General features: G+C 39.2%; 2 protein-coding genes across 2 annotated transcripts in view; both read right to left on the bottom strand.

Annotated features, from left to right (window-relative positions):
* RAD54B (RAD54 homolog B) overlaps positions 1-13143 on the bottom strand; it is a 62263-nt gene that overhangs the window by 32293 nt on the left and 16827 nt on the right. The window lies entirely within an intron of this gene.
* On the bottom strand, positions 6253-11761 carry FSBP (fibrinogen silencer binding protein). Its single transcript, XM_009811012.2, has 2 exons — positions 11366-11761; positions 6253-7102 (listed from the first exon to the last, which is right to left on the bottom strand). The coding sequence occupies exons 1-2, from the start codon at positions 11734-11736 to the stop codon at positions 6577-6579; spliced, it is 897 nt and encodes a 298-aa protein (XP_009809314.1). The 5' UTR covers positions 11737-11761; the 3' UTR covers positions 6253-6576.

The raw sequence follows: 13143 nt of genomic DNA, 5'->3' as shown, positions 1-13143 counted from the left end.
GATGAGATTTAAAAAAAGATCAAATTTATGTCTACTATATTTCATCTGAAAACAATCTTTACAGATGGCCACTATATCCTCAGACCTAAAGTATCTGAAACTCTCAAAATATATTTAACTTCTGGACTGTTGAAAAACATCTTTAGCACCGCCTTGGAAGTTCACTTAGGAATCGTGTATTTTCAAAACTCAACTACAGCAAATTAGCACATACAGTTATATAACAAAAACTCTTCTGAAGGGAACAGATTTTATCTAGCAGAAATTGTAACAAACAGCAATGGCTAAATTCCCTAAGCAAGCTTAGTTCAGTCCTCTTCTGCACACACACTATGCAGCACTCAGAATCACAGAGCTACAAACCGTATTTTCCAGGCTATTGCTGGTCTTTTTGCAGAAGACCTGGGCCATTACCTATCCAGCTGTACAGTCCAACAGCTTTGAAATCCTTACCACCCTGAAAGGCAGGCAGTTGTGCTCGAAATCCTTGCTGTCATCTGTCACCCTCTCCGGATCTAAACAAAGAGGCTTCCTCACTGAGGCTGCCTGGCCTGCTAGCAGCAAAACTAGGGACACATTTTCTTGCTTTCGTTCAAGGTGTTCTCAGCCGAGAAATCCCTGTTCTGCTCTCAACAGTGCAATGGGCCCAGGTTGGACAGGCTCTCCTAAGAATTCAGTTATTAGGGACTATATCTGAAGTATAACAAACTTGTACTGAACATGACCAAATTCTGTGTTTGCCAATGACTTATGAATTATACAAACTTGAGTGAAGTTTTATAGCAATGGCCGAAAACCAGCTTGATGCCAAATTTCAATTACTTTTTCAAAAGCACAGGGAAACTAGAACCCTACAAAGGGAAGATGATAAAAATTCAATATATCCGAAACAGAGTATTCTCCTCGCAATCTGTTATGCAGAAAAAAAATGAGACATAAACAAACACCAATGCATATACAGAACACACGCATTATAGCCTGAGAGGAGGTAACCCAGCATAAAGTGGTTTGGCCAAACTGACAGTTGATGCTACTAATGTCACCTGAACATCCGTCATGATGTACAACCTACTGCCAAAGCTTCCTTACAATGCAACACAATGCAAACATCACCTGGATGAAACCTGCAGAGTTTACAAGTCAAAAATAAATATTTTTTTTGCTTACAAATGCATCCCTAAGTGAATTACATATTAGGACAGAGAATGTATCAATAGTAATAGTGATGTTATACACATCCAATTTTAACTCTGTATTTCTGGTATATGCCACACATAAATGTTTCGACTCCACAAAATGGTATTCTTAATAGTATCGACAAGTGTGCTAAGTAAAATTTACCAGCAAACTGCTGCTGAGTTATGATAAATTACTTTGTTTCACATGACATCTTCAGTTATTAATAATAGATACAACTCGTGACTACTGCAACAGATTTTATCTGATACAAGAGGAAACAAATAATGTTGTAGTAAGGAACCACAGGCAGTCCAAAATCCCTCCTCCCCATCCCCAAGCTAGATAAACATTTTGTTCTATTGCTTCACTATTAAATTAAAGCAAGAAGAAAAAAAAAATTGGTAATCTATAAATTGATTTACTTATTTCAAGCAGGCAGAAAGTTCTGAGCTTTAAAAAGAGACATCTGTGAGAAAACATTAGCAATACAGACAAGGATCATACAAAGACATTCCAAGTAAGCAAATGGCGACACACAGAATACTGTAAACAAAATGACTGAGCCTTAACCAAACTAGGTCCTGCCATCAACTGAGTATGGAAGGGCACCATAATCCACAGGAATTATTTTTTTAGCTGACATTTATGGTAAATTATGCTGATTATTGTGATTATGCTAACTATAGATGAAAATCAAGAGCCAACAGGAAATGGCCAAGAAACAATGACACCTTTTTTAAAAAATTATATTTGCATATGTAAAATACAAAAAAAGTAAGTAGGGTTTTTCAAGTCTGCAGTTTTGCTAAACAGCAAATAGAAATCATAAATCATGTGGAATAACTGCTGATCATGTATTCAATGAAAATTATATTACATTCTTCTTTTGTGAATAATACAGAGTCAAGAAGGTGTTATGTTCACTCAGGGATGTTTGGATAGATCAACAAATCGTTCTGTGTAATCACTACAATAAAATAGTGTGAAATCCCATAGCACGGAAGAAAGGCAGAGACAGTGGGGAATGCCAATGCCTGCAGACGGCTGAGCTCTCCTTGGGTTCTCTGATCCTCATCCACCCCCCTTACACACAAATCACAAGCAAGGTTTTCAACTACTTCACCACTGAACAACTGTAGACTTTATGAGAAAGAATTCACAGAGACTAATTTTGTTAGCTAGTCTTCAATAAAACTTCAGGAAATTGTATCTTTATTATGGAGGAAACTTTGCCCAGACTAATTGGATGCCATTTAAGAGCAACCATCACTACACAGGGAACTTGGCCGACATCACAGTGAACACTTTCATTTTTAGCAGAGATAAACCACAGAAACATAGGTCACAGAATGACTGAAATTTAGTCATGTGTTGCACACCCAGCTAACAGACTATTATTTTAAATACTGTAAACAGAACACTTTTTTTTTTTAATCTAAGACTTAGACAATGAGATTTTGCAAATTATTTAAGACCTGGGTATTTAAAAACAGAATAAAAGCATGACTTGTTAGGAATGCACACTGAGAAGCTACATTTCACGTATTTTAAAACCTTGAAAAATGCTAAAAGGAATTCTTTTTAAAGGCTTCTCCTTATTTTCATGTGCAAAACAGAAAAGTAACCAACATGCTAAGAAAACAACACTTTATCATCTTCCTGAGTAACCTTTTTATGATTTTACCAAAGTTAAAATTCATATGGAACCATCATAAAGCACTTTAAAATAAGATACAAGAAATTTTAAAAGACAGCTTAGCCAGCCAGCCTGGGTACCACAATTCCCCTCTTGCTCCTCCCACTTAGAAACAACTCTTTTTTAATTATAAGCAACGTAATGGCTTTGCCTATTGGAAATCCAATGGACACAAAGTCTGCCTAAAGAAGATAGTGTGCAAGCTCTAGTCTATGCATTTTCATTGTATGGGGGAAAAAATCCCAAGCCAGAAGATGTGTAGAAATATAAATGAAATAAAGGAATTGAAGCTAGTGAGGTGGAAAACGTTAGAAAACAGGAGTATGACAAGCAAGATTAGCTATAAGTAATCTCTCCTGGTCTTGGAGTACATCTCTCTCCTACCATTTTTACCTGGTAAGAATTCCGACCTAAGGCAAGCACATCAACTGAGGTGATACCACAGGAGTCAAAAACTAACAGGGGGAAGCGGGGAAAGACAAAAAAAAGCAAGATAATTAGGGAGCAGCCAACAAAATTACAGACTGGTCATTAGACAATTACTCAGATAGATGAAGTTACACAAGATGCTATCAGAATTATCACAAAGTTATCACAGTTACAGTTTTTTTACTCTAATCCTAAACATAAGTCCATTAGATGTTGGGAATTAAATTACTCCTGGATCCTGTTTATTTCAGTTATCTTAGCAGAATGACATGAACATATGGTAGAAATTTGTCCTTGCCTAAAATTACTCTGCTTGTACTACGTACATCATAAACATGCAGACAGGGAATGGCACTGCCAGATGTAGCGAAGGGAATAAGAGGATAAGAACAGGGTGAAGAAGGGAAGGGCTTCCTACCATCCCTTTCATACATGATAACGAAATATTGTTTGCTGGAACAGTAAAAGTCCATAGTACTTCAAGGTCCAGAAGGACTAGCTATAACTGTGCTGCATGTACCCACATTAGAAATACATGGAAAAAAACAGGAACAGGCACTGAGAAGTGAGAGATCTGACTCAGACAGATAACCTGATAGTATAAAGCAGATGTGGGGTGAGAAAGAAATGCAGATCCACCAGCATGGAGAGGTATAATATATAGTCAGCACCATACTGCACTGACAGAGCAAAATAGTGTCAGTGAAGGAGGAAACATTTCTGTAGTGAAAGGAAATAAATGTCATGTCACTGGTAAAGAAACAAGCAAGCTCCAGGGGAGACTCGAAGAGATGTCTCCCCTGACCACAAGCTCCCCAAAAAAACAAAAGAAACACAAATGAGAACAAAGGAAACAAGAAACATGAGAGATCTCTGAACTAGAGGTGCTGCCAGCAGATAAGAATGAAAGGCCTTCCACTAAGAAATGAGACAACCAAACGTGGAAGAACGCTGATTATAGGGAGACATTTCTGACGAGGCTGGTGTGTTTTATTTCTTTACTTATTTGCATACTTCCCCTTCCAATATCAAGAATACAAGGGAGACTTTGCTCTACCCAGAGTCCTATTTTTGCCTTTTTGACTTTGCCTGTCAGTTCAGAAAGGACTGCAAGCTTTCAAAGACTGGAAATTCCTCTGGTTCTAGTCCTCGAAATAAAAATACCATGCCAATACATACCATGCATTTCCAAATTATAAGACAAGTGCAGAGAATTTAGTGCTGTTTCCCATTTCTGAGAAGGAGAACAAATAAAATCCTTATTTATTTATGAAAGCCAATATTTTGACTCTTGTAAACTCAGGGAAGTGTTTCCAGCTACACAAAAACAGATCGATGTACTCAAACTGAAAAATACAGCTGAAAGCCAAGGACTGTACAGAAACAGAGGCCACTTATTCAGGAATCATCATTTTCATTGCACGCAAAAATTCCCAACAGAACAAGCACTTACAGTGCTCTCTTCTCTAGAAAACAACTGGAAGAGGAAAAGTATTGGGGAACTCCATATTGACAACTTTTATTTTCACCGTCTGTATTTTTCCTCAGTTTGTAAACAGAAGACTTGCTTCCTCTACTCTTCCCACCTGTAACCGGTTGAAGTTATCCTGGGCACCAACAGTCAAGATTATTTCTCTCGTATCACTATCATAAAATTTTAACTACAATTCTTTAAGCTCCACTAGACCCTCAATTAAACTTATATGCTTCCAGCCTTCAGTTTTTAATAAGCATTTATCCCTGTGACTACAAAGGTAACCTGATTTACTCAGAAGACCAACAAGGAAGTGCGAAGCTTACCTAATTCAGAGTCTACTGATGCAGACCAGTACCCCATGCTCGCAGGCTGAGGTTCTATGGGAATGCAGAAAGAAGCAAATTTGGGAAAACAGTGGTGACAGGAGTGACAGTTCAAGCAGCCGCAGGAAGAAATATTCTCCTTCCTATTGCTTTTGTTCCTTCTGCTGTTGGGGCCCTCTGAGATGGGAGGCACAGGAGGAATTACCTCTCCTTTGCTCTCTCTTTTTCCTTGATGCTGTGCTTCATTTCCTTTTCTTGTGCTAAAGGCTAGAGGAAGGAGAAAGTATTGTTACAGGGAATAAGGAGCCAGAGGTCTAAGGCAGTTGTGGATCCATTCATAACAGGCAGGAGACTAAGAATTATGAAGAAATGAATCATCTGGGACTTATGCTTTCCAAGTATTTTTCTTCCAGTTATGAACGTTGATCGTAACTGCAGAGGAAACGGCTGCTACTAGGACAGACAGAAGAATCAATTTCTTTTTCATTTGGGGCTTTTTATTTGAAACTAATCAAAAGACCAGAACAACAGCATTTATAAAAGGTACCCAGAATAACAAAGAATCGTCTGTTGATTTCAAGTCACATGTTACTTACGTACAGAAACTATTTCATTTCGGTAGCTTATAGTCATAGGGATATTGATCAAAGGCACCTATAATGGTCTTGGTTGCACATGCACTGTAGTAATTATGCATGCAAATGAGGAAATTAGACATTTTTGTGGTTGATCACCAGTATAATTACTATAACGGAATATACAATCATGGTAACTGTACACACAAATTACACATGCATGCAGTTTTAAAAACCAAGCATTGCGTTCATTGTCTCTATTTTGATAATGTCCTATGGAAACACTCCTCCACTGGAAACAATAAAAAGTATTAATTTTTAAGAAGATGTACATTTATTCAACTGTCTACTGAACATTAAAAAAATATAACAATCCAGTACTTTTGTTTTCCAAGCTGATATATCAGCAAAATCTCACCACTGTCATAAGATTTACCAACTTGAAAAGAATACAACATTTAAACATAGCCTCTTATTCCTCCTTTTTATATGTATTTATTAACCTGTAACTTCATTAAGATATTAAAGAATAGGTGATTATTTGAAAAAATAATGCCTATGATCAAAATTTTTAAAAAGAGCTGAGCTAAATTTCCATTAGCTTATCACAACTCTAATAGAGATAAGTGGAAATATTTTTAAAGTTTGGATTTTTATCAACCTAAACACTTAAATATACAGGATTTGGTTATACTTTGGACCAGAAGATTTGCTGCATTCAAACCCATACAAGGTATTTTTCTAAGGTACATAAACAACAACACGGAAAATATGCTTTCATCTCTCAAGCCCAGATTTTGATCCATCCATATTAACATAAGGATGTTAAGGATGTTGCTAGGGCAAAAGCATTTATTATTAAGTATTTCAAAGACTATGACAGAAGTAATAAAATATTTAGATATTGCTGTACTCTGGCAGATCACGGCGTAGTCGTATTGCCTTCAGCTTCTCTACTTTGATTTTTGTTCGCAACAGTTCTTCTTCCAGTTGCTGCTTTCTTTTCAAACCATCCCTTTTTTCTTGGACATAAAGACCAATTTTTCTCTGATTTTCTAATATTATTTGATGCTCTTCTTTCAGCATTTGTAACATCTGGGGGTCATACCCACACATTGGTCTAAAGCGTTCTCCAACCTCAAGCCTAAAAAACTCATCTCTTCTTGGTACAGGAGAGGGAGACATCATGACTCTCATATCCACTGAAGATACTGATGTTGAAGGAGACCTTTCCATAATACGTACCAGCTGGTGTTCTTCCTCTTGTTCTAAGTTCTCATTTTGCTGTGAGTCTATAATCAAAGAAGGAGGAGGTTTGACATCCTCTTCTGATTGCAACTCCATCATGACTGTCACGGGATGGTGATCCAATATTGCCTGTGGTGAACTGGTACCAGCAATTGTTTCTTTATCAATACTAGCACTAGAACACACAAAATCATATTTAAATAATCCATTAAAAACTATTTTTAAAAGGCGTAGCTGTAAGTAACCAAAGCTTCATTTGAAATACTACTCTGCTATCTATGCCTGGGACTCTACTTCTTTACATGAACACCACCTGTACCCCTCCTTCTTTCCACCACATGTATACAGCCCTATCTTATCCAGATTCTATCACTATAAAGGCAGTATAGCCATCAGAGAACTATCCCGGTAGGCCCTTCTTCTGACACTGGAGAAGCAAGAAGGGCTATTAGTGACAAATGAGAATAAAAACAAAGCACCAGCAAGTGATGCACATGTCAGAGGAAAGAGTTTATATAATATATAATGTGATTTTAAAAGGGCATATATTTAGATTGAGTGGACTATGGCAGAAACATTTCCATCTCCTAAACTTATTAATCTCTTCCTTTTCTAATGTGTTCCCTGTTTCTGATTCATGCACCCAAGTATTTGGTTTGTTGTTTTTTTTTTTTTAATGTAAAACAATCACTGAATAAAATTACACAAAGAGCCTTGGGGGAAGAAACCAGAGCCCAAATGATGACCCTGCCAGTAGATTAGGGAATCAAGCTAATCCTTGCTCCTTCTCTTTGAATTGGTGACCTCAATACTTTTTTGAAGCTTCAAGAGAAGACACAGAAATGTTTCCATTAAGAACAGCCTATAGTGCTGTGCATTTCTTTTCAAAAGTACAACACCCACTTGACTCATCTGTCTTTGTGTAAACCCCTGAGTCAGCAGCACCTCAAATCGTAATTTGACATTACACTGGCTTTGATGATAAGAATGGCTCAAGCTGTTCCTGCCTACTTCTCTACCATCAGTTGTGTTTGAAACCCTACGCTTCTGCATATCACTCTTTTATTCAGGTAATGCTTTTTTAAGCCAAATCAGCTTCTTGATCTATTTTACAGTACATACTTTCAGCATAACCGGGAAGGCAGTATAGTGTAACATGGGAACAGGAATGCATTAACCTGGTACTGATACTGAAGAGAGTGCATCATCAAGGCTGTGACTGTCTAAAACAGAGGCTATAACTAGTGGTTGCAGATATGAGACATTCCCCAACCCTTGAAGAACTGAGCTGCTGCTAGCAGCTAAAGGCAGTGAGTGGATGGATCCATGATTAACATAACGTTCACAGATTCTCCCCAACCCTGGAGGTCCTGAGTTGCTGTCTATTCAACTGAGGGGTGGGAGGTGTTTGTTTACACTTCTTGAACTCCTTGTGAGTCCTACAATCCACAAATTGAGAAACACTATCTGATTATTAAAACACTGTCCTGGTTAGCAGTAGATATGGGTTCAAATTCCCACAAGCAAAGGAGAAATTGAATTTGTGCATCCTACTTTTCATGTAAATGCACTAAACTCCTTAATCAAAAGGTGGCATGATCATCTCTTTTGCATCTCCCACAGTCTTCAAAACCCTTAGTTAAAAAGAAATAAGCAGTCATGGTTGCAATTTCAGAGGACCCTGATCTAGCCTGACATCTATTAACTTGAAAGTGCAGTTTCTAGAATGAAAGCACGAAAGCGTCTCAATACTCAAGAATGTTCAACAGGGTCAGAGCAATATATTTTCCAAAAATTATTTCTGTCAACCACCCAAACTATTTTAACTAAAGATTAAAAAAAAAAAAAAGGTCCATCTGAAGCAGGTATTGAAAATAGACCTTTCATTTATTTCCCGAGGAAAACATCAGGATAATCTTAATTCTATTGACTGTTACCTGAGCTGCCTGTAGAGTATCAATTGTATTACCTTACTCCCTCCTCCTCATGCCACAAAGCTTCACCTTTTCCTATATACCTCTTTCTCACATTTCTTTTACTCCTCTCATTGAGCATCAGAAGTAGTATCCTGCACACAAATTTTCACTTGTTTTCCCCAGTGCTGACTGTAATTCTGGGTTTCCCTTCTTCACAACCACAGCTTCCAATACAGCTTCCCTCATTTGCTGGCTCCTGGCCAGCTTCTAGCCTGAGAAAGGTGGAAACAACCAGCAGGAGAAGCAGGTCATTCTGACAAAAGGAAACAGAGAGCAGAAAGAGAAAGTGAGAGAGGTTAAAGAGAAGAAAGATAGGTAAGATTTAGTCTATGTTAGACAAGAGCCTCCAAACAGTGGAAAATCCATCTCTTAAAGTGTAATCCACACAGAACTAGAAAATTACCAAATCTTCAGGTAACTCTGATGAGGCTTTTTTTTTTCCCTTAGAGTCAGTCTCTTAAGAGGAAAACAATTAGAAAGCAAAGAGAGAAAGAAGGAATTGAGAAACAAAAGAGCCGCCTGTATGGTGGTTACTAATGTTGTTTCTGACAACTTGACTGAAAGAAAGACAAACAACAGTTACCACAATTGGGGGATGGTGTTTATAACCCTGCAGGCACCCATGATTCACCAGGTTTTGTTTAATCACAGCAAGCTAGAAATTGCTTAAAGGTGCGATTAAGAATTTGGATTCATTATAAGTTGTATTTCTCTCCTACAAAACCTAAGCCATATCCTGGTGAGTTAAAACCCAATACAGGTTTTTGAAAATTAGGGTAAAATGCAACTCAGAATTAAAATTAGAACTATAAAATAACAATGTATTTGGGCAGGGAAAAAAATAATTTAAATTATATTGTTTTCCTTCAGCACACAGTGTATTATTGGCTGTTCCTAGGAACAACCATTTTGGATAAGCAGTAATCAAGTCAATGTTCCCAGAGCCATAAGGGACTGCAAAAAATGTTTAAATTATAGGAGACAAACTATGGAGATCATTAGCTCTTAATCATTCACAAAAAGCGTCAACGCTTTTTATAAGCCAATCTACAAACCAAAGTTCTCACACTATTTTTTTTTTTTTCTCCTCACAAAAGTTGGTAGTAAAGACACTGAAACCTTTATTAGTGCAATTAAAAGCCTTGTTTTGTTCCAGAGAATTCTTTGGAACGGTTCCTCCAGGGGCATTCACAGGAGCAGCAGTGCAGCCCAGTTGCTTCAGACTTTACGCAAAGGACCCACAACAGCATATTTTTAGAGCATCTGGCATGTTGGGATTTAGACAATTGTTACCATTCAGTTCAACCAGTGGCACCATGAATCCAATTCAGCATGTGTGCGCATGCCAGCTTTTCTTAGAGTGTTACGCTGCTGCACTGACTATCAGTATATCTGATTAAAATATGGGAAGTTCGCTTCCCATTAATCTGCTTGGGAAAATAAGAAAAATCAGAGCTTTCTCAAGGTTGCCGGGGAGTTATTTGACTTTTCTTTTCCCTCCTCCTTAGCTTAGTTTTTTTTATCTGGAGGAATCAAAACCTGACCCAGGCATTTTTTGATCCCTCAAGGACCAATACAGAACCAGCAGAGTGTTGCAAGTCAGATATGAGGGGCATTAGCCAGCTGTGGAAGAAAGTCTGCATGCTGCCTGCCTGTATTATGTCTGGCTCAAATCTAGACAGTGTGTCTCACTTTACTGAGCAGTAAAAAAAAAAAAAAAATCCTACAAAAAAAGAAAACTTCTAGTGCTGTACCTCTCAGTTTCTCTCTGTATTTAAACCACCTAATGTACGATACAGAGCTGCTTGGAGTTTAGACTGCGATTAGATTTGCTCCAGTTTCAGGGAACCACCATCGATGCAAGAAAAGTATAATTTAAAAAAAACGTTTCCACTCACAAAGGCACTGTGGTGTGGGGAATCACATTTTTTTTTTTAAAGGATTGGGATCAGTTAAAACATAACATGCAAACATCAGAGTAAATGAGAGAAAAAAAGATGTCTAAGTAAGGTTTCTTAGCTCTGTGAACTAACTTTATTAAAAATCTTCTACAAACTGGTAATAGTTCCATATGTTGCAAAATGACTGCAGTATTACCTTAAATGGAGGAGAATAGCTACCACTTTGCCAATGTTTGAATAATCTGCCTATTAAAAGGTAGGGGAGGGGTAGAGGTTGGAGCTACTATTTCTCTTTGATTCTCTCTTAACCCTCACTTTCCAGAGTATGACAAAGACTCTGAAACAGGCTTTGAAAGAGAGCTGAAAAAATGAATGCAGTGCTAAGTCACCATAAAGCTTCCCATAAAACAAAAGCAGTATTATTTTGTCATTGCTCCCCATTTGGGCATTTTCTCTGATAAACATTTCCTCTAGGAGCCTGAACACAAGCAAAGCGTTACAGAGCAGATAGGAGGCGCCATAATTTTCATTCAGTAACAAAATAAAAAAGAATCGTCTCACCTTGGAACACCGCTCCTGTCTCTTAAACACACATTGGAAATCTGTGGAATCATCTCCACAACTTTCTTGGTTGGCTCGGAAATGCTGCTTTTACAATCTGAGTGAGTCTCCTTTTGCTGCAATAGCTCCTGTTTGGCATATTCTTTGAGCCTCTTGTACAGCGTGCGCAGGCCCTGTGCAGTACGAGGAGGGCGATCTACTCCGATGGCATTGTAGTTATCAGCTATGATATCCCAGCATTTGTTTTTTTCCACTATTACAGAATGCTTATTGGTATGTTCCTCGAGAATTTTAACGTACGGCTTCACGAGTTTTAGCAAATCGAGCTTTTCAGATAAGGTGAAATTAGAAGATCTGGCCTTCCCAACCATTGTTATCTTTGAATTAAGGAAGCCGTTTCTGAAGCCACCATGCAGTCCCTAGCTCTGCTCAGCTCTTTTTCACAAACAGAAAAAGATCAGGCTTAACTAGGCTAGTCTCATTTAGGCCCACGCCTACAAGGGAGGGTTTATTAAAATTCCTTCAGCTTAAGCTGACGCAGGTTCAGGAAATCTGCTTAAGCCAAGCCTGACCTACATAAGGCTTCAGGCTGAAGAAGACGAGAAGAAACAAGCAAAATACACTTTTGTATGAAGAGACCAGACATACGCAGGATTTAAAAACATAAAGGTTTAAAGATTAGCACGTTACCCAGCTAAAAATTACCTAATTTAGCTTAAGTAACAAGCTCTGACACATCTCCCTAGCTCGCTCTCACGTATCTCAAACTGAAACCGCGCTCGAGATGATTTTACACGTAACGATGCCCCAAAAAAAGCAACAATTGCTTTGTGAAACGCACTGAGCGTTACAGGGAGCGGGAGGCGACAGGCAACGGCGGCGGGCGAGGGCGGCGTGTGTAGAGAGCTCCCTGACAGAGCCCCCGGCCGCCGCCGCGCTCCCCTGCGCCATTTGCATAATGCTGGTCCTGCTGTCAATCAGGGGCGGCATATCCTCCAGCCGGTTAGGTTACACTCAGGCGCGGGCTTCGCAGTAAAGCTGAGCTTCTCCTGCACTTGGCAGCCCGCTCCAGCTACCTACACGGGGGCTTCTTAAAGAGGCCGCTTCTCTCGGCGGCCGAGCGTCCACGGCGAGCAGGAGCACCGACAACACGCCAGCGAGCAAGCCCCGAACGCCGCCGCGCCAGCACTGAATCGGCTTTTTATTACAGCCTCGGCCCGCAGCTGTGCCCTGCGGAAAGGCGCCCGCCTTTTAGGGCCTGTGTCACCGCCCTTCGGTCCGCCGGGACGGGGAAACGGCGTGCTCTACGGCTGGGGCTGCGCGCAGTACAGGCTACACTCAGTCGGGGGGGATTTGCTGAGTGCATTATCGCCTGTGGATAGCGGGATTTTTGTAAGAGCCCCCAGGAAACAACCTACTTTTATAATAATACTTCCAGGCACGCTGTCGGGATAAAACTCTGATTTTTATTAGCACGATGTGCATGCTATGCGCGTGCATTTCTAACGTTTGCTCGAAAACGTATCACCTTAAGCCAAATCTTCACATAAAAATGCATGCAAGGCTTTAAATGTCTGTGGTCTAAATTAGATCAACAAATCAGAGAAAGAGAAAAAACAGCAGATGTAAGGGAAGGTGCTCTCAAATACAAAAAGCAAAAACTAAGTTTGAAAAATGACGTATGCGACAGAGTCTGGAGGGTGAAAACAAACACCATTTGAGATAGTGGCAACAGCTTCTCAAGCTTAACATGTTCAGCCTTGAAAACAAGGGAACCT

Source organism: Gavia stellata, chromosome 3 (assembly GCF_030936135.1).
Source record: "Gavia stellata isolate bGavSte3 chromosome 3, bGavSte3.hap2, whole genome shotgun sequence".
Lineage (NCBI taxonomy): Eukaryota > Metazoa > Chordata > Aves > Gaviiformes > Gaviidae > Gavia > Gavia stellata.
Note: the sequence above shows the minus strand (reverse complement) of the source record. Positions and strands in the feature narration are given on the sequence as shown.

Bases quoted from the DNA above. Each gene is read 5' to 3' on its own strand.
- FSBP (XM_009811012.2), bottom strand. From the start codon at position 11,736: ATGGTTGGGAAGGCCAGATCTTCTAATTTCACCTTATCTGAAAAGCTC. The intron at 7,103-11,365 runs GTGAGACGATTC...TGTGTGTTCTAG, and splicing joins GACAGGAGCGGTGTTCCAAG to TGCTAGTATTGATAAAGAAA.